This window comes from Myiozetetes cayanensis, unplaced genomic scaffold (assembly GCF_022539395.1).
Source record: "Myiozetetes cayanensis isolate MyiCay16 unplaced genomic scaffold, myiCay2020 scf7, whole genome shotgun sequence".
Classification (NCBI taxonomy): Eukaryota; Metazoa; Chordata; class Aves; order Passeriformes; family Tyrannidae; genus Myiozetetes; species Myiozetetes cayanensis.
In genome coordinates this window covers 41,165,486-41,191,059 of record NW_026087964.1, presented here as the reverse complement: position 1 = coordinate 41,191,059, position 25,574 = coordinate 41,165,486, and the positions used below count along the sequence as shown (strand labels likewise).

The following is a 25,574-nucleotide window of genomic DNA, read 5'->3' as shown; positions in this document are numbered from 1 at the left end:
CTGCATGAGAGTTGCATACCAGCAGTTTAGTCAGAAGGTGGCACTATGTTATGGCTAAATAAGAAGCAACTTAAACTATTTTAAGGTTTGGAATCATAGCTTTTCTTGTAACACATGAACTCATTGCACTTCTCTAGTATTTATTGCTGTTTATAGCTAGTACAATTTTTTTAGCTAAGCTCACCTTTTATATAGTTTGAGACACAGAAACTAAGGCTCAAGTGTGCATGGAAAACATTTGTCTGGCCCCACGTCCCATTTGTGTCTTACTTGCCCAATATCAATGGGTTAAATTGTAGTGTTTCTTTTCTCTTAGATCTTTAAGTTACTTCTGAGGTGTGCTAATGTATAACTGTGATTCAGGGATGTGATTAAACAAATGTGTGCAGACTGAGTATATGAGAATATTTCCAGTAGAAGTTTGAAATAAAATCATCTGTTATGAAACCCATACATCAAATAATTTCGTAGGGATTGCTCATTGGAACTTTAAGACAAATGCTAACCTGTTTCTTCTTATACTATAGGAAAGTGCAATGGCTCAAGAGTCTCCCAAAAATTCAGCAGCAGAAATTCCTGTGACTAGCAATGGACAGCTGGAAGATTCTCATGAGCACAGCTTTAACAGGGTAAGAATTTTCTTTGCTGTCTGCCAAAGTATCGTTATCAGAAAAGCTGAAGTTACAGTGCAGGGCATAGCAGACTTCGCTTGGGGTTTTCTGGAGGTTTAATGGAAAAACTCCTTTGAAGCTCATAGATCATTGTTAAAGTTGACATAGCATAGTGTGATCACACATTGCAATAATCTTTTTTGTATAAAAGACATGTTAACAGTGGCAAATTTTGATTCCTTCCCCTAACCTTGATTCATTAAGGATCAGTTTCCCTTGTGTTCGGATGTCCAGCAGAGAGCGCCACGCTACAGCATATGGAATTGGGGTTGGGTTTCTTTTCTTTTTACTCTGATTTTCATTTGGAAATACAAAGACTAGTTAATTGTCCACGTTTATTTGATGTCTGCTGAGACTTAGATTTTAAGGAAATCTCTGAGTTCTAACAATCCCATAATGACTTGCACTGCAGGATTATTTTTAAAAGGAACACTTAGCAGAACTTCAACATTTTATTCTGTCCTCCTGAAATGCTGATTAGAGAGGAGAACCTTTACAAGTTTAAAAGCAAATTACATATACATCCTGAATATTGATAAAATAAGAATTTGCCTAATTTTGTCTTCTGTTTTTACTTTAATGGAAAAATTCTTTCAAAGATGATAAATTATTGTTAAAGTTGACTAAAAAAACAAGGCACATACTGCACATTGCAATCAGTTTTTTGTGTGAAAGGTATATTAGTAGTGAAATTTTTTTTCTGAATTCTAAATGCTGTAAAGTACTGGGTACTCTGTAATATGCAATCAAGTATATGCATTTCTAATTATTGATTCTGAGCCTTGAGGGTACTGATTTTTAATCCAAGAATTTTATTCATAAGACAGAAAAATGGCATTTAAATATATTTACTAAAAGTATGGTTTTAAACATGTATAATTTTAATTATAAATGTTATTTAAATGTGTATAAACGTGTATTTTAAAAAAAAAAAAATATATCGTGAAAACAAGATCTGAGACCATTTGACTATGGTTGTAGGGTAGCTGTATAGTGAGCATGGCTGTAAGAAAAGTGTAAAACTTCATGGATGGAAATGGCATTCATATTAGAGCTCTTATTAAAAATACTGCACTTATTACTGGGCATTTTTTCTGCTTCTGCTGTATCGGGATTTTTTTTTTTTATGAATAGCACTGCAATGAGGGAAGGCTTATGTTTCTTAAGATTTTCATTCAACTAAGCTCTATCAGTAACATAATTGTAAAACCTAGGACAGTATCTAATAAAATTAAAACTACATTTCTATAAAGATGGTACATATGCATAAGGGGACAACATTAGGAAATGTGTCTTGAAGTGGTAATGAATTTGGGTTCACCTCGAAGTAGAGAAACAGATTTACTATTTTGAAGCTGCTGCTGCTGCTGTGACTTGACTGCTGTCGAAGTTACCTTCTCCTTAAATTATGATTGCTTCTTCAGTGTAGTGCATGCAATGCTTCTGCACAGCAAGTGGAACTTGCACTCTTGTTGACTGGGTTAGAGTCCTTGTTCAGTCAAAATGTAAAGGTGAAATTTTAAGATAGTTTCTGTCTATGGCCATATATAAAACTTAGAGTGGGTTTTTGCTGGCATGCTAATAATTTTGCTGACTTGAAGTCAACTATATTTTGAAACTTCTACTTCCACAGAGGTGGGTCAAATATTTGGTCAAATTGCAGAAAACTTATACTATGCAGGCATAGTTGAACTTGTTGCTGTAATTATTTTCTCAGTACTTCTTCTGAGATCAATGAAGAAGTGCACTTCAATTGTTTTTTTGAACTATCTTATACAAGTTAACACCTGCATGTGTGACCTAAAGTCAGAATATGTGATAATCAGGGCTTCTTATAAACAAAACAAAGAAAACAAACTTCTTGGAATTAACATCTAGGTCTGTTTACTAATCTGGTAGTCTCAAATTCTAGTATTTAGCCTTCTATTCATCTTGATTCCTGTTTGTTATTTCTAATGCTTAATGCCATGCTTTCTCTTTTTTTCCTTGCCAGGTATTTTTTAACTGAAAGCAATATATGCATTGCACCACAAAATTTCCATGCTGAGTTTTCAGGGGTCTTTTATTCTATCAACTTACAGAAATGACAAGCCAAGTACTGATTTTTATGAGGTCGCTTAAGAAAGGGGCAAGAAACCATAACTACTTTAATTGTTATCACAGTGCTTGGTAAGAGTATGTGACCACAGTAGAGTTTAGAGCACTCAGATTCCAATATGCTGATTTTGATTGCACCTCCTTGAGGAGCTGGAAAACAACGATATTTTGGTTTCCTGCTTTCTTATTTTTATGATCAGAGACGTGTTCATCTAGATGTTTTACAATTCAGATGTAAACAGTAAAATACCATTTATTCTGTATTTTTTGGTCTTTTACGGCTATTTTGAGACAAAGACTTGAGCAGCTTAGATTGTATGTTTTTGATAGACTGAATGAAGAGGTAGGTGGTTGTACAACCTTTTCTTTAGACTTCTTTGATGACAACACTACACTTTCCTCTAGACTCATGTTCTATTTAGCACTTCCGTCAGACCTCAGGCTGCTCAGGCTTGAAAATGCACATTTATTTTTCAGCAAATGCACTCAAGCGTGAGAAGTATTTAATTTTGGGAGGCAGTGCAGTGTTGCTCCTCCTTTGAAGAAAAAACTCTTCCTTTAGTTTTGCAGAACATCAGACAGCACAGATTGTCATAATGTCATTTCAGAAGGAAGCGTGTTAGTTCCAGTCTTGTGGGAATGTGATATAGCACTAATAGATGCATCTTCTTGGTATAAAGCCTACATACAAGGCAACTTAAATAAGTGTTTTCCTACCTGTAAAATCGCATTCAGAAATATGCTGCTACATTCTAATTCTGTAATAAAACATGCCTGTGGAATTCCAACAAGTTTTGTCCTGCCTGTGTGATGTATGGAAACTCTTTAACTAAAAAAAGCTGTAGCTTCAGTCATCGTTGGATCAAATATCTAATGTTCTTTCATTAAGAAAAAGCTTGACCCAGTGCTTTCCAGCTCTCTAAGCTCTGTTGGAACTCACTTAAGCTTTAAGAACGTGGTGTATAGAACGGTTTGCGAATATTTTGAGTATTGCTGGTTTATATTATTCACATTTTTATTTCACTTATCCCTGACTTCTAGAACACAGTTTTCCTGCCATGCTGTTAGAATTATGTGATTAGCATAGTGGTGTTTTAATGTCACTGTGGGGACTGGGAGCTGAGAACTGTAGGAAGGAGTGAAGTATAGTATTTCTATTTTCTATTTCTATATTCAATAATATGCCATGTTGTGTGAAAGCTGCATAGGATCAAATTTAATTTTTCAGAAAACTGTTTGATATGCCTGTAAAGATATTCAGGCAGCTTTAAGCAATTTGTTATGTTTAAACTTGTACAAAATCTATATAAAATTCATATCAGTTTGAGTCTCTGAATTGGTTGTTTCAATTGTTTCCTTTTAGTTTCAGTATAGACTCTTTTCTCAAGGATCTTACTGTACTCTTATGGGAACAAAATCATTATTAAACATGTATATAATACCAGTAATAAGCTTCAGGCTGCAAAAGATAAATCAACTCTATTGTGAGTCTTCAATTTATCTTATTAGAATTATGAAATACACTCTGGGATCTGATGACTCTGAGTGCCTGTGTTCAGTATCTTGTTCTATAATTTTACTGCCAGACTGCACAAATAGATAAGGTCGATTCTTTTTTGTCTTTTGCCTTCTGGAAAAAAACCACCAGCCTTGTCACTCATGTTCTGCCTGCAACATCTGAGTTCGTCCCTGAGGTTTTACGAGGTTCACTGACATAGTTGGATTTTTACTTTAGGTAATTATAGTTTAATTAATGTAGGCTGATTTAAAATATATTTCTGTTTGTCAGTTCTAGAAAACTGTTTTCAGGAGATAAAACAAAAAAGTCAAGTGGTCTTCATACAGTCTGAAAAACCAAAAATATGCATGTTAATGACGAGAGTGGAAGGGAAACTAATTTAAAACTGGATTGCGGTGTGATACTGGGTGAATCAAAAGGGATATGGTAGAAAGGGTCTTTTTAGTGAGGACTAATATATTGGAGAATACATTTATTTATGCTTGAATTTAAGCTGATTGGAGGATCTAGCAGCTTAATTCATGGAAAATAGGAACTGAGTGATGTAATAGGGCAAAGAGAAGAAGAAAATGCTGAATATGTACAAGGAGCTCTATTTGTACGTGATTTTGGATAAGAAGTTAAAGTTCGGAGCCCATCTATCTTACTGAATAGATGTTATATCTATCTACACAACTTTCTGTAGCATTGGACTTTAAACTGTGAACTTTACAATCAGATGTGTTGCAAATTTTTCCTGAAGCCAACTGGAGTCATCCATCATTAAAAAGTTTCCAAATCAAATTGCCTATAGTGGCCTGAGGTTAAAAAATAAACAAGCATATGATTGGTCCCAGTTTAGTTGCTCCACATATGTTCATTGAACAAGCTAGTGATGTGGGGTTTTAAAAACACGGTAGTAAAGGCAAGTAAAACCATATCTGTTAAACCTATTGCTGGTACTAAGGAGAAGGTAATGCTTAATTACGCATTGATAATGGACTGGCATAACTAAGAAATGAATACAGTGATATCTCCTTAGTTGCTTCTTAGTTAAGTAAGTTTCTACAAAGCAAGTAAGTTTTGGCTAGGTTAGTTTCTACTTTTGGAGAAAATACAGTTCTGGTCTTTCCCTTCTTCATTTTAGATTATTATGGATAGCACGGAATGGGAAGTATTGTTTTGGAAATAGGCTTGTAATTCAGCCAACATTCCTTCATGAACATGCATTCTGAGTGACTTCTTTGCTGTGTCTACTGTCTCAACAGGATTGCTATGTCAAAAATGCATACTGGTACATCTAGATGATCTGTATAATAAACTGATAATATCCCTGTTAGAGTTGTGTAAATAAAGCTAACCTGACTAAAATATGTTTAGTTTAATGTGGTGATTTGAAATAATTAAAATGGGATTTTAACAAATGGTTGAAGTGGGTGAAATGTTCTATGCCATAGAGGTTTGCACTGTCTTGAGTAGACCTAATTAAGCCAGTGCAACTGTTCTGTGCACCTACATTTCATGCTTTGCTTCTTTGAGCCTTAAGCATGCTAAATGGCTGAGAGTGGGGTAGGTAGTCCAACATTAAACTCCTTGGGAAACTTCTGAGTTGTGCGTTTTTTATACCTCTAGCTCTGGGTCTCAGCGAAGTTACAATACTGAAATACTTTTTCTGGAAGACAATTGCATAAACAATTTGATAGAATTGAAAACTAGGAATGAAGCATCTTTCTTTTTGTTTTTTGGTAATGGTGATCCCTTAATAGATTCCTGGTTTTGCAACATATCAACAAATTATGATCAATTCTAAAGACTTGGACTTACCTTTTACAAAGAAAGGGGGAAATCTTACACTTAGCTAAAAGAGCAGTATGTTGTCAAAATATAATCACCTTACTGTAGTAGGGGAATCTGTCCTTCCTAAGTTACCCTTCTTTACCAATGACATGGTAAAAATTGAAGTTTACATGCAGCACTGTGTATCCACTGAACAATAACTTGCGTGTTTATAAATGCCAAAAAAGGTATTGTTTTGATAGTCACTGATGACATTTCTGGTCATGTATGGTGTGGTAGCTCTTTTAAATTCTTATGCAAGGATAGCGTTCTTCATCAGGATATATTTGAACTCATTAGTTAAGTGTTTAAAAACAGGTTTGAAGGCTGTTCTTTAGACTGAACTTTGCCTTTTTGGCAGTGAAAAAAATTAGATTTCTTAGAACAAATATGTGTTTGTGTACATACACATAGGCATATATTTATCTAAAACAACCTGGTGTATGTGTATATATATATATATATATATATACAGTCGGAGATCTTAAAAATTTTCATAATCCAAAATACCAAGTTTTTATTTAAGAGAAAGATGTTGTAATATTCTGATTTAGTTAGCACTACAGTTGGTCCAGCCTCTGTTTAGCTTCAAATTAGTATTACACTGAATGTACAGAAGTAGTACAATTGCTTAAGTTTACATCTAAACTTTTGTCTTTACAAAGCAGATGTTCTGCATTTTAACATTAAATACAGATTGCTTAGATTCCTATTGCAAACATGCTTAAGCAGGTTAGCTGTCTACATTTGTTTGGCTACAGGTTTAGATATTTCTGAAAACTACAAGGCGCCAAGGTGCCTTCAGGAAAAAAATTGTTCATGCCATGTCCTTTTTGTTAAATCAGTGCGTCTTCTCTGCAGTCTAGTTATCCTTTTTCGAGTCCCTCTGATTTTTCAGCTTCTGGTGACTTGCTACATTTCGAGTTAAATGGACTCTGTGTATTAGCTAAACTAAGCTGAAACAAAGGCTTTCCATCATACCACCAACTGCAAGTACTTAAATGGAAGCACCAGTGTTAAGTCAGTTGTGAAGACTGAAAAGAGTATGTATCCAATGTTGTGATATGCTTAATTTGTGAGATCAGGTTCTGCATGTGACTACTGTTTGTTGTTCATGCTGGGTGGTTTCTTTGTTTTGTGCTTGGGGTTTTTTGTTTTGTTTTTGTGTAATTCTTTGGGTACAAAAATACAGCACACTTTATTATTAGCCAGTTCATGTAAGTGAAAATATGACTGTTGGAATTGGTTACCCTGTTCACTGTAACATCCTGGGGTTTTGATGTCAGCAAGATTTCTGTCTTGCTGGAATTCTTATGTTTGTAGCTCTTCTTTTTCCTCCTCCCAGAAATTTGTCCTAAACTAAAGACACCTAACTAAATCTGTGGGGATGTGATCCTGTGATCCAAAGCCACTCACTGACAATCTGAGCCTCTAGGCAGTACCATTCTTATGTACTAGGCCGCTTCTGGTTTGTAGATCAAGTGACTACAGTAATAGTTCAAACATGAATTGGATTTTAAAGGTTGTGTTTTCTTTGTAATTATTGCATGTATCATAAACAGTTACTACACCTATCCAGACACTGACATCTTAAAGTTATGTGTAGCTTTTCTCTGCAAATTTCACTAGTGCTTTTCTATACTTTTTTCACTTTTTGGCCTCTGTATGGAAGCAAGGGAATGCAAAAAAAATGCCTGACTCCAGACAGTGACAGTTTTCTGATTTCTTCATGTTTTTGTTTTGAAACTGTAAATTTTACCTTTTCCTTTCACTTCCATAGTAGTTTTTCAGACTTTAAATTGCTTTAAAACCTGAATTTATTTTAAAGCACTAAATATAATTCCATAACACCAGAGACTTAAACCTCAATCAGAAGGCTGGAAATACAGTCCAGGAAACCTTTGGGGGAGCTATTTGTACAGGTGGACAAGACAGCAAAAATGGGCAGTGGGATGGTATGTTCATTGTGGTGTATGGATTCATAGTTCATGGTGTATGGATTTGTAGGCCTGTGCTGGGTTTCAGTGAAGACTTTGATTGCTTGAAAGTTGGTTGTAGTAGTTAATCTAGTTCTCCAAAGTTAAACAAGGTGATCTCAAGCAATTTTAAATCAATGAGTTTCGAAAAGCAAACAATGGCAGCTTTGTGCTGTGAGCACTTGTGTTGTAGGCTCAGGAGGAAGCTATTGAAGTGATGCCTTTCCGGACGTTTCTCCCATGTTAAATAATAAAAAGATTTCATGTGCTATTTATAAAAAATAAGGATGCTATGATTTTTAAAGCTATTTCTTGCTTAGAGTGATGGGGTTTTTATCTTTAACATTATGATAATTGCTTCCACATTTTTGGTTTGTAAGATGTTGTCTGCTTGAAAGTCTTAGACCATTCTGCATCCCTATCAGCCAAGTTTTTAACTGGAAATTTTATTAAACTGATATGCTTGCTTGGACCAGCTTTAGACCATATAACATGATGCTTCAGGCCCATTTTTGGTAACTGCTGCTCTAAGAGATGGCATTCTAGTTGTTCATCAGTATAACAAAAAATTCTAGAGTGAATACTCAGGCTGTACTTGAATGAGTGAGTGTTTCTCATTCATTTATGGTTTTTTATTTGTGTAGCAGTAGAATGCTGTGGCACCAATGAGGACATTCCAGGCTAAAGACTGAATTGCTTGTCTGAGAGCTGCTGAAATTGCATTATAATACTTTTGAGTCACATTAATTTTTTTTAACATTAACTTTCGACTTTTATTCAAATATTTTCAAGGACTTGAAATATTCGTTACCAGTTGGACTTGGACTTTCTGAAACCAAAATAACACCTCATGGCTTTGACAGTGCCAAAGAGGGAGTTGTTGAGGCAGGACCATTTCCGAGTAAAGGTAAATGCTCTTTTGTGTTTCTCAATTTTAAATATTTTTGCATGGTCAGGAACACAATGTTCTGTAGCTTCTTTGAGCAGTTTGGTGTAAATGTACACATTTAGATTTGCATTAGTGGCAACCAGTTTATCTTCTCTGGTAGCTGAGTTGTTAAAATACAGAATTTATGCTACACTTGTAGTATCAGTCAGGGGACTAGAGGAAACTACTTAGTGTTAAATTGGTCTGCATTTACAAGAAGGGAGATCCTTGAGCACCTGGAACTGGTAACAGGCTGAAGAATTTTACTATTACATTGTGTAGGAGTTTTCTTTAAATTTTGCAGGGTATTATTCTGATTTGAATTTATTCTGATTTGAGACATAACTGGAGAGTTATTTATTTCTTTCTATGCAGTTTAATTACCTAGAGCAGATTATTAGGTGGACTTCTTCTTTGCTGTATTAATGTATGCCTTACAGGGTCTAAGCCAGTATCAAACAGTGAGAAATACAAAGTGATAAACAAGCCAATAATGTCAGTGTTTCCTATCTGTCAAAAAGCAATAGAATACCTTGATATAGTATGTGCAAATGATATTTGATGAATTATGTAGCTTTGACAGTTTCTGAATTTGAAAGGCTGGAAATGATCTCAAATGCGCAGCTGTGAAGATAAGTCTCTTTGTAGTCATAGATTTAATTTACATTTTGCTTCATTTCCTGTTTAGTAAAATTCTGTGCTTGTGAAAATAGTGATTTGTATGCTGTATATACAATATATGTACATTATATATATTACAAAGTGAATACTGTGGGTTTTTATCTTTGAAATTAGCAAAATATCCAGCTAAAAACTGGGAAGATGGCAAACTGCTCACCATTTTTGCCTTTTTCTATTCTATTAGCAGGATAACTGTTGCAGCTGTCAAGTGCATTAGCCTGTAAGGGAAAAGTGTATAAGATGTGTTTAAAGCTACACTAATATGTTTGAAATGGAAATGTTCTGTGAAAATTTTTGTGTACAAATTATGAGCTTTGGACACTTTATATATCACAGTTTTCCTCCAAGGATATTTTCTTCAGATTTTTGCTGATATTCTAATAAAATCAGACAGAGAGAAGTGATAAAAGCTAGGGCTTCCTATGAAACTGTGCACAAAAACTGTAGGATTGCCCTATTTCTAAAAATTCTGTTTTATTGCCCTTACTAAGGCTTTATTTTTGAATGCAGAGTAGACAATACTGGAGGGGAAGGGCTTTTAGGATTTGGGGGATGTTGAATGATGAAGCATGCATAAGGCTGCATTAATACTCTGTCAAATGATAAGGATTTTTTAACTGCTTGTCTTGGCTCGCTTGCTGAAATGATTCAGTCTTGAGGCCTTTAGCAGGATCTTGCAGTCAAACTTTTACGCCTGGATGAATCCAATTGCAGCTCTTATGCAATGTATTGCTACAGGAGAACACAGCAAGTGAGCTGTCTGTCTCATTTTTCTGTGCACTTGGATCCAAATCATTGGATTTTCTTAACCCCATGATAATAGTGCTCTGTAGTATGTTTAAAAGACAAAAGCTAATTGTTGATCCAGTTACTTTGAGTGGCATTTTTGGTGTTCCTGATAAGTACACCTTGTTGAAACCACTAGAGTTTAGGTTTGATTTTCTTTCCTCTCGTTATTACACTGTTGACCCTGAAGTATATTGGAATTTCTCAGCAAAAGCAATAAAAGTTTCTCCCGCAGTATGAGGGTCACTCATCACTACAGAGAAAAAGCTAATTTGTTTGGTTGGTTTTTAAATCCTGAAAATTGCACAAGTATGCCACTTCAGATTTATCTGTTATGAAAGAGTGGCAAAGCTCTGAAAAGCATAATCCTAAAACAGCTTAGAGAACACACAGAGTGCATGTCATTTCAAGGTAGTTGTTTTTTGTTTGGTTGGACTTTTCTAAGAAAAAAAACAAGTGATGTAAAATCTGTCTTTTGGGAATGAGTTTACACACTTCCACAGCTAATGACTCCTATGATCTTTAGGATAACTTATTGCTGCGTGTTTACACTGACTTAAAGGCCGACGTCACTGAAATGTATCTGAAATTGACTGAGATTTCAGAGCTTACTTCACCCCTTAATGCTTTGAGTACCATTCAGTGACAGTGCAGAGCCAAATCTACCTAGACCTAAAAAAGGATGTTTCAGCTGTAGAAACTGTATATAATATTCTTACATGGAATTTTCTGTTTATGGTATGTACTTTACTGATGCAGCTGTCAGTTGTGCTTTGATTACTTTTACAGAAAAAAATAAGTCATCATGATGTAGAGAAAAAGATTAAATCATGAAAACTTGGCATAGTTCACATGGACAACTGCACCTTTTAAAAAGCATTTCCATCAGAAATTCCAGCACGTTTTGTGTGGATGCTTCTGTTGTTGCTGGAGCAAATGTTTCTTTGTTTTGAAAAAAACCCCCATGTCTGTGTAAAAGTGTGCATTGATTTCTATGGGAAGATGATGGATTTTCATGGTTAAATGTCCCCTTTTCAGGTTCCTCAGCATCACCCAAATCATCTGTTATAGCTCCTAGCAGTGCAGCAGCTAGCAGACTGGCTGGACAAGGTTGTGATTTAATTATTCCCACAGGTATCAAAGCACTGAGTGGATAACGCCCTTGTCTCTGCTGACACTGTACTAACCCCTCCACATCTCTAATGATTTGATTTACTATTAGTTGGAAATACAGCTTCTGCAGGTTTCTGGTGGCTCTCACTTCTGACTTTTAACAGTTCACAAAGTAACCTCTGCTTTCCTCTCTGTCAGCTGCTTTTACCCTATAAAATTAGAAATATAACTACCAAATATTAATAGTAACAAACAGTTAAATAACAAACAGCTAAAATAGGAGAGGCCAAAATCTTTTATTTAGGTTAAAGCTGAAACTTTTGGCATTTTTTGCCAAAGTGATCACATATTCCAATTGACTAGACTATGGAGGCAGCCATTAGGAATTCATAGCACCCAAACTGGGCTTTGCCACTTGACTCATTTTGTGCCTCTGGGCAAATTACTTAATATCTTAGTCTGTTTCCTGCTGTATAAAAAGAGAAAACTTACTCAGTTGCCTCATAAGGGTGTTAAGAGGGTTAGTTACTTTATGTTTGCACAGCATTTTGAAGATGTAAAGAACACAGTAGGATGCTAAAGGAGTATCGTGAGGCATCTGAATAGACTTTTTTTTCCAAAATCTTGCTTAAGTAAATAACTTGGCAAGACTAAGGTGACTGTAAGTAGCAGTAGGGATTGGAATCGGGAGTAGTCAGAATTGTACATGAATAAATAAAAATGTTGCTTAAAAATTACTAATTTTAGCAGTTTCTGGTATTTAGGACACTAGGAATTACTTTTGCAAAACTAAAATATAGAATTCACATGATATCCCATACTAGCTTGAAAATGCTGAGTAAGGGCAATTTATGTGGTGATTGGCCCTGGATATTTTAATCTATTGCTTTAAACCTGTTCTGTGTTGCTTCTATACTGGTGGTTTGTAGAATTAATTGTTCTTAATACAATGAGCTAAGAAAATTGAAATAAATAAGTCAGATATTGACTGAACACATCATCTGGAAAGGATGGTGCTCACTGGCAAAAATTAAAAAAACCTGTACTTTGGGACAACAGTTTTTATATGTCTGCCAGTAATTTTCATTTAATGGTCTGCAGTTTGTAAACAGACTTTTAGAATGGCTAAATCCAACAGGGTATTCAACTGTTGGAGTTTTAAAACATACCTTAAGTAATAAACATGTCTCAAAAACTGTTTTAAGGTTGGTTAGTAAAACATGCATTCAGTAAGCTTTGTTCAGTCTATTACTACAAGAAATACTGGGATATAAAATATGGTTTATATCAGTTTTAAAATAAGTCTTTCTTTCTGGAAGTGATTTTGAAATCTGCTTGTTCACCTGAAGTTCATACTGTCACCTTGCTTTGCTTTTGTACATGCAATTGCACAAATCTTACATACCTCCTGTTAATCCTTTATAAAACAAACAGACAAACTCCCCAAAACCCAAAGCTTTTGCTTTGTCTGACACAGGGAACAGAGCTCAGCAGAAGAGTGGGCCTGTTGTGTTAGCAGATGAAGTAAAGAATCCAGCAATGGAGAAACTGGAATTGGTGAGAAAGTGGAGCCTAAACACTTACAAGGTATGCGAGCCATGTATTTGTGTGTGTGTATCTGTGTGTTCTAGAAATGAGTTTGCTACTAGGTAGGACCAGAGCTGTATGAAAGTCATCTGTTGTTGCAGTGAGCATTAAGCAAGCCTAAGCAAGGGAGGGTTTAGTTTTCTTCCAAGTGGAGCGTTCTTTGTTAGCCTTTTTAAATCCCTGGTTTTAAGTGGAAAATCTTTCACAGGTATTATTGATTTAGCAAGGTAAAGGATGTTCCGTTTCTAATGTCCCCTGCATCATTCAGAATGTACAGATTTTGGCACTAAAGCTTGCAGTTAAATCTTTTTTGCCATTTTTGAGTTGATTGCTAATACAGTAGAATTTTAGCTGAGATGAAAAAGTCAGGCCCATTTACAAGTTCCATATACCTTAATTGCTATTCTGATGTTCTGTCTTGGCTGTTTGTTTTTTTCTTAGTGTTGTAATTGTTGTTTCAATTAATGTGTGTTTTATATGCTGATTCTTTGTGATCAGTTGGGATTTGATGAAAATAAAATAATAAGAATAATGAAAAGGATCTTAAAGCACACCATTTTACCAGAAGCGACTCTCAGTAAAAAGCCGTAAGATAAGGAGCAATTGTCAGAGAATACATTCCTGTCAAGAGTTTTAAAGACGAATTTTGAAAAATAGCTTTTTGTTATGCCTGCAACTTAAATGAGAGAGTTGTGGAGAGGTGGTTTGTGCGTCAGTGGGATCTATATCAAACCATGAAGAAATGAAGACTCTGTGGAAAAAAAAGTCTGAATCCCTCCAGTGTTCTTTAAGTCTGGATAAGGACTTTTTCCCCAGTGAGGATGGGAAGCAGAGATGGAGACATTCTACCCACTAACAAATGTTTATGCTGTCTTTGTGTTAGAATCAAAAGTTTCCTTTTTTTAATGTTTAACTAAATGGCTTCTAGGTTTTCTACTTTTCTTGCCATCTAAATTTTGTAGCGACTGCAGAAGTCGCAGGCCAATGGTATCCTGGGGTACATTAGGAAGAGCACTGCCAGCAGGTCAGGGGAGCTGATTCTACCCCACTGGGGTGCTGTGTCCAGTTCCAGGCTTCTCAGTACAAAAGAGACATGGAGCTCCTGGAGTATGTCCAATGGAGGGCAAAAAAGATGACTGGATATGTTCAGAAGTCATTCTCATCTGTGAATGCCTTTGCAACTGTTGTCCCCTGTCACTCTTCCCAGTCGTATGCTCCCTAGTAATTGTGAGTTAGTGTCAAAAGAAATTGCCCTTCTTTCCTTGGTCTAGTGACAAGATCTTTTTCAGTTCTTTCTTCTGCCCCAGCCTTCCCCTTTGGATAAGAAAGAGGTTTTTCAGTTTAGCAAAAACATTTAGGGACAAGTAAGTCATGAGTCTTCTTGACTTTCAACAATTCTAACAAAAAGCTATCTTTTTGTTTTTTCATCAAACTTCCTAAACTTTGAGGGGGAAAAAAAGGCAAGCCTGTTTTACAAGCTTCTCTAATAGTGGTCTGTTTAATGGAACATTTACTTCTGAGACATGCCCAGTAGTGTCCCTGTTCATTTCAAAGTATGCAATTTAAAATATATTTCTCTGAAATGTATTTTGGTGGGGTTTTTTCTTTGTTTTTCTTATGCTTTGCACTGGGTGACTTCTTTTTCAGTAGCATGGTCTTATTTGTGACAGTTTTCTTTATAGATACTCTTAGAACAAAGCACTGTGGAATTAATGTGTGGAATTTTCTCTGTTTGCTGGTGAGAATATATAGCAACTTGTGTGTTAGTACTAGTCTGCTTAGAGCCAGAGTACTTGAAAACAGATAGGGGCATCTTCATCTTTCACTACATCTGAGTTTAACAAAGCATGCAGTGTATGTCTTTTCAGTTACTGTTTTTGTCTAACTTGTCACTGCTGGCCCTTTTTAGGTGTTTTGCTGTACTTCTGAAGCAAATACCCCTTGATTGAAAATAATTTCTTCATTTGTAATTTATTCTTGCTTCCAAAAATGTTGCCTTCCATGATTCAGATTTTTCTCCTGCATTTCCTTGGGGGTGTACATATGTGTGCCTCAGCTTTTTTGCAAAATAACCAAAATTTGGCCATTTCTTCCATAGTTCCTAGTGACAGGTTTATTTCTGCTTTGAGCACGCTTATGGCTAAGCTGTATTTTGCAATTTCTGTTGGAGACTTTGGTAGTAAAGTTGTATTCTGTGTTTCGATTTGTTTTGCTCTCCCAAATTTCTGATGCTTGACAGACACATATCACCTAGATGAGCTGTGCTTTTTCTTGTGAATTAGTTGAATCCAATTAAGTAGCTGAAATAGTCTGTACCTTCCAACCTGAAGCTTATGAGTCACGACCAGCTTATTCTGCTTGATCATTCTTGTGTCTTTGCTGTGTTCACCTATTACATTTAGAAAGGACATAAAAGTTCTGGCAGGTTAAATGTGTGTCTCCTCTGGACACGAGACTGGAATAAAAAAAAAGTCTTTGAACTGGGAAACCTGGAAAATCCAGTGCTGGTAGTGTATTTGGGGAGTATAATATAAGGTAGGCTTGGACATTATTTCACCCAAAAAAATAGCAGCTTTGCACTTCAGTTAAATCCTTTCAGAGTAGTTGTGGCCTTGTCTACTAAGTTTATTTCCTTATAATTTTTGTTTCCGCAATAATTTTTAGTCTGTTTATATTGGTTATCTCTTCAGCTCTTGGGACATAGATTAACTCCAAGTAACTTAACTATAGCAGTAAATAATTCCTGCTTTTCATAGAAAAATTGTATGGCTTTGCTACACATCTGCCTTGCAAAAGGCTTCTCTATGTCTCAGTCAAGGGAAACCCCAGTGTGCATCTTGGGAGGCTCACTGCCAAGCTGGGCTTGAATCTCTGGCAGAGAAGGTTACAGATAAGTGGAATGTGGTAGCAGCCTGATCTGTCACAGCCATACACAGGGTGAAAGTGTCTATGGCTTGTAAGAGCACATTTTCTGCTTACTGTGTTAATGAACTGCGAATTTCTAAGAATTTGACTTATGACAGAAAAGCAAGTCTTTCTGAGACAATCATCTCCATTTTATAGGCTTGTAAATAAGGAGTGCATTTTAATACTTTTGTGTATTTCTCAGTAGGAGTTCAGAGTTTTCTAGTTAGCTTTCAAAAATGTGCTGAAAACCACCACCTTCTGACTTCCCCCCTAAAAAACCCTCAAAAATAACATTTATGGAAAGCACAGCATGGATGTTCTGGAATCAGATGATTGGTAGACAAAGCCCAAAAGATTACTAACTAGATATTTTTATGCAGAATAGTAATGCTCCTATTAACTGACTTTATTGCAGTAGGCTAAAAAGCTTCTTTTAACTTAATGAGATTCACCGAACCTATAAAGAGATAAGTGTTTTTTTACTTGAGAAACAATTAGTTATGCTCTTGATTTGCTAACTTGAATATTCATCTTAGTAGGAGTTGAGACTTGTCCAACTGTTCTTGCTGAGTCCTGATAAACTTCTAAAGAGTGTGTTGTTTTTTCGGTTTGTTGTGCAAACTTATATTGGGAGGGGTGATTGTGAAAGAATTTGTGTGTAATTATACGTCCCTTGAAGCTGAAAATGGGTGTATGCTGTGTTGTCTTGAATATATTTGATTCTTCATAATTTAATATTTTTTCTGCAGTGTACACGTCAGATCATCTCTGAAAAGCTGGGTCGTGGCTCAAGAACAGTAGATCTGGAACTGGAAGCTCAAATTGATATACTGAGAGATAACAAAAAAAAATATGAACATATCTTGAGACTGGCACAGACGCTGTCCACGCAGCTTTTCCAGATGGTACATACCCAAAGGCAACTTGGAGATGCATTTGCTGACCTGAGTTTGAAATCATTGGAACTTCATGTAAGACTTTTATAGTGTTAAAAAAATACAGTGGCAGAGATGAAGATAAACCTAAATGACTTGTGCAGGGCATATAGTAGTTAGCAGCTGCTTTTATAAACATTGTAGTTAACAATATATTACATGCTCTGTGTGTTAAAAGCCTATGTAATTCACTTAAAACTAAAGGAAATTATTGAAATTACTGTAGTTCTTTGTTTCTTAAGTGTTTGCCTCTAGTTGATGGTTGGACTCAAGAACTGACAACTTTTCTTTGTAGAAAAGATGCATTTTACTATTAATTTTGCTTCTTATGAAATGTCATCAAAGTGTTCCACAGTGTTACGTCATTTCAATTACAGGATGTCTTTGGGGAATGTGCCTGGGAGTAATTAGATTAGGGCACATTACTTCACTTGTGCACGTTGAATGTGAGTAAATTGTTTTTCTGTAGCATATTTAAGCATTGAGATTTCATCTCAAAGTCCTTTTTTAATCAGAATTTTCCTACTAATAGGACTAATCTGTATTCTTATACTGTCTGGAGTTGCTGAGCAAGAGAGGCAATCTTTAGATATCTGGATTGTTATGATTCCATGGTTTAGAAGTTTATGTAACACTGGCACTTTCTGTTGCCAATAATAAAACTGTCTGCTGTAAAGAGAGAAAAGGTAGATGTTGCTTACAAAGTAGAGTAGCTGGCCTGCTTCTTTTATATTACTTGTTCTGTACTTGCAAAGTTAAAGCAATTTGATCCTTTGGAAAACCAGTGTTAAGTGGCTTATGATTCCCTAACACGTAGCTGCTGGAACAGCTCAAATTATCTTCGTGATTTTAAAAACATCTGTCTTCTTCTTAATTGTCTTTTGCCATTGAGTTTTAAGGGAGGAGGTGGAGTTCTTGCTTGCACAGAGGAACCGTAAGTGATAGCTAGCTGAAAGACATTGAGACTCCTACACTGGTGTACAGGAATTTTTAATATTAGTCTGACAGATGAAAATCTGTGAATGTAGAGCACTTCTAGCAGCTAAGAAATTAAATTATCTGCTAAAAGAAGCTTTTAATAATCAGTTTACTCTTGACACAAATATGGGCATGTGGTTTGTGGCAGAACTTACTGATTGTTATGAAATATTTGCTGAAGCTGGATGTTTCTTCCAAAACTTGGATGAAATCTGGCGTCATACTCATTTAATGAATGTTGGGTTTTTTCCCATGATTAGCTTATAACTTCTAATGGGAATACTGATCTTCCAGGTTCTTTCTTGTACTGGTCTTGGAATTTGTTTCCGTCATTCATCTCTTGTGTAGATTATTGAATGGCGCTGTTGATGAAAATCAAATAAAGGTTTCTGCTGCTGTAATAAAAGTTATCTAACCTTTGCCTCTTGGAGACTTGCCTGATGTTTGTCTCTTTCCTCTTTGTGTTTCCCCTGTTTAATCTGTACTGTATTGCCATCTGTAGCCTGGCCTACACTTCTTGGATATTTGGGTAACGTTGTTGCCTCTAAAACTTGTGCAAGGCTAAAAGTAAAATTTCTGAATAGTTAGTCTTTAATGTTTAACGTGATAACAGTATATAAATTTAAGTAAAATAAAATAAAATTAAAAAACACACACAAAAAAAATTCTCAAGGTAATATTTCTTATTTTATTCAAGATAACAAAATATGATTTTAATGTGGTATCTGCAGAGGTATTACTTACTGGGAACATGTTACTGTTTCTCTTTTGGATACAAAAATAACTTCTGGTTCCAGGCTCGTGTGCCTCTACTTATATAGACATATGAACTCCAGTTTAATTGACCTGTGCATAGAGTATGAAGTGAGCGTAAACTCTTGATACAGAAAGGATTTGCTGTCCGTTTTGTAAGAGGTATCTGCAGAGGTCATGGACAAAACTCAAAAGTCTGTATGAAACTGTATGAGCCATTAGAAGGACAGTTTTGTTGGTTATAATGTTCCTTAGTCCTGCAGGCCACTGCAGTCCTGTCCTTCTTACCTCCCTCCTGTGAACTGGTGGTGTTGCTCATTTGGGTCTGTGATGATCTGAGTGAGAGGACGAGCTGGAAAACTAATTGCAGTCTTGCCTGCAGGAGGGAAAGGAGATGGGACTAAGCTGCTGAGAGGGGCAGTCGTACAGCTGTTGTCTCTGCTGGCATGCTCCTTTTTGTTCCCTGAGCTAGGGCTTGTGTTAGCTGTGTAGCTGGCAATGTTAGAGCAAAACCAGCTGGAAAATATTTTGGAGGGGTTGTTTTGGTTTTGGTGTTTTGGTTTGCTTTTTTTTTCAGCAAAATCTATAGCTATTTAGCTGACTGCTTTTGCTACCCAAGCAGCTGCGCAAAGCAAAGATTATAGATCTTTAGTGGTGTTTACAGGGCTTATCTTATGAAAACTTGCCCTAAGTTCTCTTCCTTTTTTCTTCTTCTTCAGTTGCTCACTTCCACTGCAACTCCTTTTCTAGAGGATTCTACTGTCATGAACTTGTTAACATGAAATATCATTTGGCATTGGTGTTCATTTTCTAGACAGATGAAACGAAACTGGGAGAATACAGCACTTCTGAGTCAGTTGTTGGCAGTGTGGAAGTCTAAAAAGACCCAAGCTCCAAATATGAATGTAGGGTGTTTTACAGTCATTACAACCAGGGATTGTACTCTTTTGTGAGAACTCCCATCTGTAGAATATGAAGATGCCATATGGATGACATAAATATAATAATTGGATTCATTTGGCATCCGTGCATTAGGAAAATCTTTGCAGCCTTGGTCAGCTTACACTGCTGCTAACAGAGACGTGAACAAACATGTATCTAGATGTGACCTAAATGCCTTGGAAATAATTTTGTCCTTGTCTGTTTGAAATTTATGGCTGAGCTACATTAAAATTTTTATTTGCTATTCATTATAATGCTCTGCTCTTCAATTATTTACAGCCTATTAAACTGTGATAGATGTTGAGGTTTTTTGCAGTGCTCTTTTCCAGAATGTAAGAATAAAGACTTAATAGCTAATTAATGCTGTGTGCCCTTGTGAAGTTAGTTACGTTACTGTATTTAATGTAGTGGTGTCTCTGTTCGTATTAAAGCATTACCTAGACAACCACATGAGATACCGGATTAAAACCCTGCTGAACGACAGTGTGAAGATTGCATTAACACTTACTTTTAAGTAACATTCAAGACTTCAGAGTGCAGACAAGTCACATTATAAAATAGGATTTAACATCACACATAGTAACAGAATTGTAAACCATGTTTTACTGATGTTAGAGCAATTTTGTAAAAACTGTGAACTGAATGTTGTATTGTAATCATATTGGTTTAATCATAATCGTATCCAAAGAGAAGTGAAAGAACTGCCACATCTGTGTTTGCATTTTTTTATATAGTTGCTGGAGAATGTTATGATTTCAATTGATCTACAGCTTTGTTTTCTCTGCTCTTTGTTTATAGGAGGAGTTTGGCTACAATGCAGATACGCAGAAACTTCTAGCTAAAAATGGAGAAACGCTTCTCGGGGCTATTAACTTTTTTATTGCCAGTGTGAATACATTGGTGAATAAAACAATTGAGGATACGTTATTGACTGTGAAACAGTATGAAAGTGCCAGGTAGCTATCTCCTGTGTCTAGCTCTTTTCAATACCAATTAATCTTCAGGAAGCAGGCTTTGTATCAGCTTAGTCCTTGTATTGGAGTAACTAACCTGCCAGATAAAAACCTTATAATGCAACTCTCATATAATTAGGATTTATGGTTAACTGTAACTGATTGCACGCATCTTCAAATGTTTTGTGAATGTCCTGTTGTAGATTTAATTTTACTTGTCAGCTGTAGGAGTAATTATAGCTATTTTTTCCCACGTGCTAGATTAAGGTGGCTTTTTAAGTAGCATGACAGTGCAAGATTAACCCTTTTATCCAGCTGCATTGCAAGAGGTGAAATAATCTCTTTGTCTGAAGAACATTTAGTCTTGTGCTTCTGTTGATGCACAATGCATACAATTAACACTTTTTATGCAGAAGTTGCAGACTTTTTCAGGAAGGGGAAAATGAAACAGAAATTTCTTAGTGAATAATATGTAGCAGTAGATAATGGGTTTCCTGCCCTGGAGAAGGTTACTTTTGGATGTGGCATAATACTCTAAAGCCAGGTTCTTTTTTCTTGCGAGGGACTTGTGGTCCTTTCTGATGGGTGGTTCCATTCTGATTTTCTTTCACTTAATAGTATAAAGTGTGTTTCTTTTAATTTGAGAAAGGATGGAGTTTATGCATATAGTTTTTTGTGATTTTTTTTTTTTGGTCAGAACTTGCAAACTGTCTGAGTTTTGAAGTTCTTTTCCCCCTTTTCTGTTTTTTCTGTTCTAATGCTTATTTATAAACAGAATTGTAAGTTATTGTTTTGATAATTAGATAAATTTCCAAGAGGCATGAAAGGCAGAATTATTATGTGTATATAAGGTACTGCCTTATTTTTGACACCAACATATAAAAAAAAAAAAATTTCACACATTTTCCAGGTACCCCTTTGAAAATTTATACGAAATACATCTGCTACAATTGGTTTTGTCAGTCATTTTCAATACATAGTTCTTAACTCCTGAAATACCTTCACTACTTTCTGTTCATTAATCAAGTATTTTGCCATTTTAATAAGGCAAATAAATTACAAAGGTTCTTCACTTACCTGGTTCATTTTTCAGTGTGAAAACGGGTCACATTTATTTCTGCCCTGTTCCCAGTTGCACTTTAGCATTCATCTGCTCCCCTCTTCTATCAGCTCTCTATTGGTTTGTTTCCTTTTTTGGAATTCAGTCATAAACTCTTTAAATAAAGCCTGAATCAGACTAGCAGTTAGAATCAGGAAGAGCCCTGTGAATATTACTCCTTTTGCCTCTAAAAATGTTTTATTTTATTTTGGAGCAGTTACACCAACGGAAAAACTGTTTTATAACCAGTTTTTAATCCTGATTTGTTTCCAAGAAAGCATATTTAAAAACTAAAAAATAGGATGGTCTGTCCCATTAAAATTGGCTGATATGCTGGGTTCCATAGTGTGAAAGCTACAAAGAAGTGTGGAAGGAAGAGTGAAGCTTTGGGCAGGGTTACACCATCTTTTTGCAGCCTCTTTTTCCATAGGACAGGCAAATCCTCACAGAACTGTTTGTGGAAGAACTATAAAACTGTTCCAGTTAATACATATGGAGAAGCCTGGAGCATGATGAAAATCATTTAGGTCAGAGTTTGCTATAAGTGAGCTGTTCCTCAAACATCTGCTTAAAGGGGATGTTGAGCTCTTGATGTGTCTTTTGCACTCAAAGCAAACTCTCCACTGAACTGATTCAACAGCAGAAGAATGACCTGAAAAATATTTGCTGTCTTTATCTGTGTTAGTAGGCTGAGATGTCCCAGGAAAGGCTCTGACCACTGAAGCCCATACAAAACAGGGCTGAGAACATGTGGCTGAGACCGGAGCAGAAGAGGGAGGGTGCTTGTTGAGGCAGTCTTGTACAGTGTACTTCAGGGTGGATTTGCTTGATGAATAGGAGGAGGGAGAAAAAAACTTGCCTGGGTTTTTTATTTTTTCTGCCCTTAACTGTTTTGCTCATCATCTGTTATACTTGGCCTTGTATGTGAGGTCAGTTTTGAGATGCTCCCTTTAGATTTCTTTTTTCCCCTCCTCCTCTTTCTTCTCAGGATTGAATATGATGCTTATCGAACAGACCTGGAAGAGCTGAATCTTGGCCCTCGTGATGCAAACACTCTGCCAAAGATTGAACAATCACAACAACTGTTTCAAGTGCATAAGGAGAAATACGACAAAATGCGTAATGATGTATCTATCAAATTGAAATTTTTGGAAGAAAATAAGGTAAGCTACTACTTCTGATATTATGTTTAGGAGTTTTGTGCTATAAGTTGCTGCTTTCTAGAAATATTTTAGCTGTTAGATCTTAAAATGTATATTAATTTAAAAGTAGAGCAAGCAAAGAAAGCTGAATTTTCTGAGTTCCTGCTGTATCACTGGAGGACACGCTTTTAGAGCAGGCAGCCTTAGAAGACCCTATCAAGCTGCTCCAGCTACAAATGACAAATATTATGACAAATGTCTTGTTGATACAGAAGGTTTTGAGTTTGGAAAAAGCATTACTTTTCCAATTTATGACATGTGACGGTTAAATGAGTCATATAACTACTGATTTAATATTCAAAGTAATATTTAGGTTTGACAACACTACCGTGGAAGTTATGCATAAAGAAAGTGAGAGAACTATGAAGAGGCTTCTTCAAAATTAGGCTTTCTTTAAGGTTTTGAACTGAGAAATACAACTTTTTGTAATTAATGTCCTTATAGTTTCCTAATTTTAAACAGGACTCTTGAACTTGATTTAAAGGAGATTTTTTTTTTTCCATAAGTGTTTATTTCAACCATACCATTTCATCTCTTCCCTCTTAATGACGGGATTCTTACTGTTCTTATCAGGCAAAAATAGAACTGCCATACAAAACACCCTTTTAAACTGCTTTCTTTGATAAACAAGTCCTTTTAAATTGTTTCTAATTAGATCCGAAAATTACAGTGTTTCAAGATCTGATTTTTGTTCATAGTCATGGTAAATGAAATGGTTATCGTGTGACAGTAATTCCTGTGTCTCCATAGGGAGGAAAATATGATTAAAACTTACGTAAGGGATAGTAGGTTGTCAGTTTGTCCACGTCTCTCAGTGGATTAATGTTTTCAGTAAGGGTTGATTCATTTATTTAGAAGATTTGAACACAGGTAACAACTGCCTATTAGAGAATACAGGACTGGCCCCCAGTGATAGCACTAGCAAACCATGCTCCTGGCATGGAAGGAGGGAACTTCAAGGCAAAAATCATGGGACAAGCTAAACCAACTAAAATGGAGTATAATTCTGTACTTTTGAATATTTTATCACATATGCAGTTGCATCAGCTACTTAGAATAAAGATGGAAGTCAGGGAAGAAAGAGATGATAAGAGGAGAAGAGTGGAGAAAATTGACAGACTTTTTGGTTTCCAAAACAATATATGCTTAAAACATAGCTCCTGAGCACTGTTGCTTCATATGGGCATCTGCATTAGGACCCCATGATCTGGAATCCTGTAAGCATTAAGAGTTGGTGGACCAGATCATCAGGTGATTAAAATCTGTTGTTCTTACTGAACTTGTAGCCCATTAACTTTAAAACTGAAAAAATCCATATGGAAATTAATTTTCTTGAACAAGCTGAAGTCTAATCTAAGCGCTGTCTAATCTAAATGCTCCTAAGAACTGAGTTTTAAAACTATACTAGGCTGAAAACAGGTATGCTGAAGTTGTCTCTTCCCCATCTTTATTTTCATCTTTTAGTAAGTTGTTTGCTACTCTACTTCTATTGAAATTGTTTGATCCTTTCAGCTCACAACTCTACAGGAATTCTGATGCTTAAGCTCAGATTGATTGAAAATAACACTTAGCTTGCTTCCTCATAGTTTCCATTACCTATATAACAGAATGATCAATTTGTGTTTATACAGATAGGAAAGCTTCAGAGTGAAGTAATTTATTTCCATCTTGTACAAAAAAACTCTTTATTTTTTTTTAAACTAAATTAAATAGTTTAGGGAACACTAAAGAAGTTGTCTTCCTACTGAGTCTTGAATTAGTTCAAGCATCCTGTTAGCAGTCAGAGCCTACAAATTTTATTTCTCAAAGAGATTGTTTTTTCCTTCCTGTCTTTTACATTAGTACAGAGGGGACTCTTACATGCTTAAGCCTTTTTATCAGTGGTTGACATTTCTCAGCTTTGACACTAGAGATGTAAAAATATTTACTAAAGACTGTATGCAGTTTTGTTCCCAAATAAAAAGTTACTTTCTTTATGATTAAACATTGGCTTAAATATAATTATCTATTGAGAGCTTTACTGATGTAACCCTTACTTTGGTCTTTTCTATTTAATGTGTAAGATGACATTTTGTCATCATGGCAATAGTTTGAAGGGAAAGAAGGAAATACCTTACCCTGTAGTGTAGCAGTAGCAATAGGATGGCTTGTGCCTGCCTTGGAGAAGGGGGCATGAATTGGTGAGGAAGCAGTGGAAATGATGTGTTGCTGTTTCATCAGAGCCTCTGTACTGAGATGCAGAGCAGCAGCATATGAACCTTGCAGAGCAGTGGACTTGAACATAAAAGCTCAGTCTGTGGATTGCAAATCCTTTGTTTCCTCCAGCTGAGAGCGCTGGCACAAAAGCACTGCCTTTTACACTTCAGCTGCCTTTCTGAAAAAAAAAACAAAACAAAAAAAAAGAAAAAGAGGGTTTTAAGAAGGGAGCAGGAGCAGCAACAATTCTGTGCTGTCCACTATTGGGGGTGTGTTTCTGTTAAGTGCTTACACTCAATAAAGGATGTGTTCAACTTTTTATAATGGCTGTAGATGAACAGAACTTTGTTTTCTGAGCAGATACACTCAGTCTCCTCTCTTATGAGAACCTGTTATAAAGAGAATGGCTATGGGGAAAAATGGGAGTATTTGTTAC

General features: G+C 35.8%; 1 protein-coding gene across 5 annotated transcripts in view; it reads left to right on the top strand.

Annotated features, from left to right (window-relative positions):
* Window positions 1-25,574, top strand: part of ARFIP1 (ADP ribosylation factor interacting protein 1) — a 41,142-nt gene that overhangs the window by 9,457 nt on the left and 6,111 nt on the right. For 3 of the 5 annotated variants that reach the window (XM_050338153.1, XM_050338155.1, XM_050338152.1), the window contains 7 exons: window positions 528-629; window positions 8,871-8,985; window positions 11,512-11,607; window positions 13,064-13,173; window positions 16,830-17,051; window positions 20,487-20,644; window positions 22,729-22,903. In XM_050338153.1, coding sequence (XP_050194110.1) covers window positions 528-629; window positions 8,871-8,985; window positions 11,512-11,607; window positions 13,064-13,173; window positions 16,830-17,051; window positions 20,487-20,644; window positions 22,729-22,903 — 978 coding nt within the window. The remainder of the gene's footprint in view (window positions 1-527; window positions 630-8,870; window positions 8,986-11,511; window positions 11,608-13,063; window positions 13,174-16,829; window positions 17,052-20,486; window positions 20,645-22,728; window positions 22,904-25,574) is intronic. The other 2 variants (XM_050338154.1, XM_050338156.1) reach the window with 2 other exon arrangements.